General features: G+C 41.1%; 1 protein-coding gene across 1 annotated transcript in view; it reads right to left on the bottom strand.

The window, feature by feature from the left end:
• Positions 1-227: 227 nt before the first annotated feature.
• Positions 228-4,251, bottom strand: part of LOC118760953 (solute carrier organic anion transporter family member 1A3-like) — a 4,611-nt gene continuing 587 nt past the window's right edge. Inside the window, exons 1-2 of the mRNA XM_036498585.1 lie at positions 3,766-4,251; positions 228-337 (exon numbers count right to left, since the gene is read on the bottom strand). The exon at positions 3,766-4,251 is cut by the window's right edge and continues 587 nt beyond it. Coding sequence (XP_036354478.1) covers positions 228-337; positions 3,766-4,251 — 596 coding nt within the window. The remainder of the gene's footprint in view (positions 338-3,765) is intronic.

Here is a 4,251-nt window from a genome sequence, read left to right as displayed (position 1 = left end):
GCGTGGAGAGGGGAGGCCGGTATGCATGGGCGACTGCTGGCCTTCCATAAACAACCTTGCCCGGACTTGTGTCTAGGAGGGTAACTTTCTAGGTGCAATCCCATGGTCATTCATGACCGAAGGGGGTCTTTACCCTTTATTTACAGTCATGTGGATGCTGAAGGTAGCACTGAATGGGAAGGTACAAGCAGGGACAGGATATTTAGTTAATTTTGAGAAAATTGTCCTTAATGAGAAGCTGGCATTATGGGAAGAGAAGCCGTTGCACAGAGTGTTTTCATAAGAAACACAGAAGCTGGCTGGACCTGAGTCGTGGAGATGTTTGCGGAATGGATATCTGGAAGAAAGAGACCGGAGAAATTATCTTTGCTGTTGAAGAGCAGGCCATGTGAACAAATTATTAAGAACAGCATGAGTGAGTAGTTGGAGAACTGTTTTACCATTAGGATAACAAGAACTTAGAGACAGTAGCTATAGACAGGGGCATATTTCAGGGCGATGCCGTACCCTCACTGATTTTCATCGTCATTGTGGCACCACTGATATTGATCTTGAGGAAAATGAACACAGGCTATAAGCTAGCCAAAGATAAAATGAAGCCCGCCAATCACCTACATTTTATAGACTTTATGTACTAGTAAAGAGCAAACTGTCAGATGTTTCACTCAGGACAGTAGAATGTCTGTGGGTCTTGACAAATATACAATTCTGGAGATGAGGAGGGATGGAGAAGTAAATAGAACCGGTATTGAACTCACTGATGGAAGAAGGTGAACTGTAGTGGGCATAAGTATCTTTGAATACATCAGCTGGAGCGAAACCTCAATGTAAAAATAAAGACGGCGCGCGAAGAAACTTTGTAAATCTAAGCGGAATGGACGTAACTTGATTGAAGCCATTAATGTGGATTGTAAGGTGTGGTGCAGGTATTGTAGAATGGACGAAGGAGGACTTGGCTAGCTTAGACTGAAGAACAAGAAGGATCATGACTATGAACAGGTGCTTTCATTCACGTGGTAATATAGGTAGGGTGTTCCTACCTCGTAATAAAGGTGTTAGAACGTTAATTGGTGTGGATGAATACGTAGGATCAGGATATGAATGCATTTTATTGTATGAGTATTTACAGTCATGTGGATTCTGAAGGTGGCACTGAATGAGAAGAAACAAGCAGGGACAGGATCTTTAGTTAATTTTGAGAAAATTGTCCTTAATGTGAAGCTGGCATTATGGGAAGAGAAGCCGTTGCACAGGGTGTTTTCATAAGAAACACAGAAGCTGGCTGGACCTGAGTCATGGAGATGTTTGCAGAATGGATATCTGGAAGAAAGAGACCGGAGAAATTATCTTTGCTGTTCAAGAGCAAGCCATATGAACAAATTCTGACAAGTATTCTATCGACTACAGATCGGAGTCAGATTTGTGCAGAAAGCGTGGACAGGAAACTGAAAGCGTATGGCACGTAATGATTGGCTGCTCCAATTAGCACAAAGAGCGTTCAGATGTCGACATGACAAGATCGCTGCAAGGGATTACTCGAAACTTTGCAAGAAATACGATCTTCCGTGCATAGATAATTGGTAAATGGAAGCACTCCGTCGGTTACGACGACGAGGGTTCCGGTTGATCCGAATCAACGGAACAGCCTGCTCGTGAAATTAACGTGTAAGTGGCTGAGCACTCCACAGACACGTGTACCCTTAACGTAGTTCTCGGGGATATTCAGCGTGACACAGAGAGTGACAAGGCCGGCCCTTTGAAATACAGGTACAACAGAAACAAGAAGTAAGAGTGAGAGAAAGTTGTGGTGAAAGAGTACAGCAGGGATCACCACCATCCCCTGCCGGAGCCTCGTGGAGCTTTAGGTGTTTTCGCTCAATAAACAATCACAACGCCCGGTCTGGGAATCGAAACCGCGATCCTATGACCGCGAGTCCGCTGCCCTAACCACTGGGCCATTGCGCCTCCACAAGATAATTGGTATGGCCATATTTATAGGCCTTGGCTGTGAATGAAAGAATGAAGCTCATTATTACAGACAGGCGTATAGTGTATAATTGCCCTGACATCAAAATTGTTTACAAAAACACAAATAAATGGTTCAGGATAGATATCGCTGTTTCTGCTGACCAGGAAGTTAAAACCTCCGACAGTGTGAAGGTCGACAAATACCAGGATTTGGCCAGTCATATACGGGAAATGCTTCAAGCAACTGTCAGTAACGTCCTATTTGTTATCAGAGAACTTGGAACAATTTCAAAAACTCTGGATACAATACCTGAGATCTTGAGCATACCAGATAATGTTTAGGGAGTGCAAAAATTGCGCTGCGGTGTTTGAAACTGCTGAGAAACGTGTTGTACCTCTGAGTTGCGAGCAGGGGATGTGGAAGAATTACACACACACCGGCCACAAATGATCTATGTGTCGGAGAAAAACAACAATAATGATACCGTGTATTACGTATAGATAGACAGATAGATAGATAGATATATAGATAGATAGACAGACAGACAGACAGACAGACAGACAGACAGATATATATATATATATATATATATATATATATATATATATATGTTAATAAAATAGAACATATGCATATATATAAACATATATGTACGTACCTACCTCTACATGTACATATACACGCATATATGTGTACAGGACACCAAAAAGACGTCGAACACATAGAGAGACGAAAAACATAGACACAAACCAAGGAACAGGACAAGCAAAAAAGAAAAAAAGAGATACAGGACAATAAGCACAACGAAAAATCCCCTTCTTCAGTCGCTAAGGTTTCATCTACTCTACGTTTCGAAGGATAAAAGCGAGACGTATACTTCGAAGAAACTTCCTTCCTGCGAAAAGCAAATCAATTAAAATTCTGAGATCTTTTCGCAGAGGGGTAAAAAATGGTAAAAAAAGCAAGACGGTAACGACAGTACAAACATATAAACAGTAAAAAAAAAAAAAATTATATATAAACAGTTGAAAAATAAATATATAACAGTGAGAGACAGGACAGGAGAACAAGATAAGAAGGGCTGTTTACGCCAGACGAAAAAAGTAATGCAAACGCTGGATTATAGTGGACGACGAGAGAGAAAGAATGTCGACCAGTGGCCTTAGAAGGCGGGCGAGAAAAGACAGGATAGCAGTTACGACGGAAGTATCGTCGCAGATGGACGACGGGAATGGGGAGGAGGAGCAAGAGGAAGAGAGAGAAGAAGGGGAATGGTGCGAGGAGACCATGAAGAATGGTGAGGGGGAGAGAGAGAATGAAGAATGAGAGAGAGAAGAAGAGACAAGTTAAGTGAGGGAAAAAGGACGAAAAAGGGAATGGGAGAGAAAGAAAGAAAGATGCAGAGTCGCGTGAGAGTTAATATCAAGGCTAACTTGATAAACAGAACAATCTTACTTAATAGGGTGCGTGCGTTTAGTCGTATAATATGTTAATAAAATAGAACATATGCATATATATATAAACATATATGTACGTACCTACCTCTACATGTACATATACACGCATATATGTGTACAGGACACCAAAAAGACGTCGAACACATAGAGAGACGAAAAACATAGACACAAACCAAGGAACAGGACAAGCAAAAAAGAAAAAAAGAGATACAGGACAATAAGCACAACGAAATATGTGTGTGTATGTGTGTGTGTGTGTGTGTGTGTGCATGCGAAATAGACAGTTATGCAATTATATAAGATGTCGGACGTGTGAGAAACGAAGCAAGGTTTACTTACCGATAAAAAAACTAGAATGATGTTTTTTTGGCACATTATTATCAATATAGGTTGGTAACAGGGATGACGTTGGACCTTTACATACTCCGAGTATTATCATGGAGAAGACAAACCAGACATATAATGTGCGACTCTTTACCTGATCACTCGCACAGTTCGCCTCTTCAACAATACGTGACTTGCCATCAGAACACAGGTATATGTTTGACGTTGCCGCTGTAACGTTTACAGAATTATTTCCAAAGGTGCCGTTCAGTGAAGCTGAATTTTCCAACAGTTCTAAATAACTGATTGGACGTAAGAGGTAAGTTAAGCTCATGCAGCCGACAGTGACACCGACAAATAATGTTAAGACAGAGAACAGTTTGGGTAGATGTGCATCTTTTGCGAAATGGCTAGCTGCAAGAATGACAAGCAAATAACCAATATCATTGGAACTATTAATAAATCCAAATTCAGCGCTGGATAATCCGAATTGTTTCTCTA

This window comes from Octopus sinensis, unplaced genomic scaffold, assembly GCF_006345805.1.
Source record: "Octopus sinensis unplaced genomic scaffold, ASM634580v1 Contig02511, whole genome shotgun sequence".
Taxonomy (NCBI): domain Eukaryota; kingdom Metazoa; phylum Mollusca; class Cephalopoda; order Octopoda; family Octopodidae; genus Octopus; species Octopus sinensis.
This window is presented reverse-complemented; position numbering and strand designations above follow the sequence as displayed.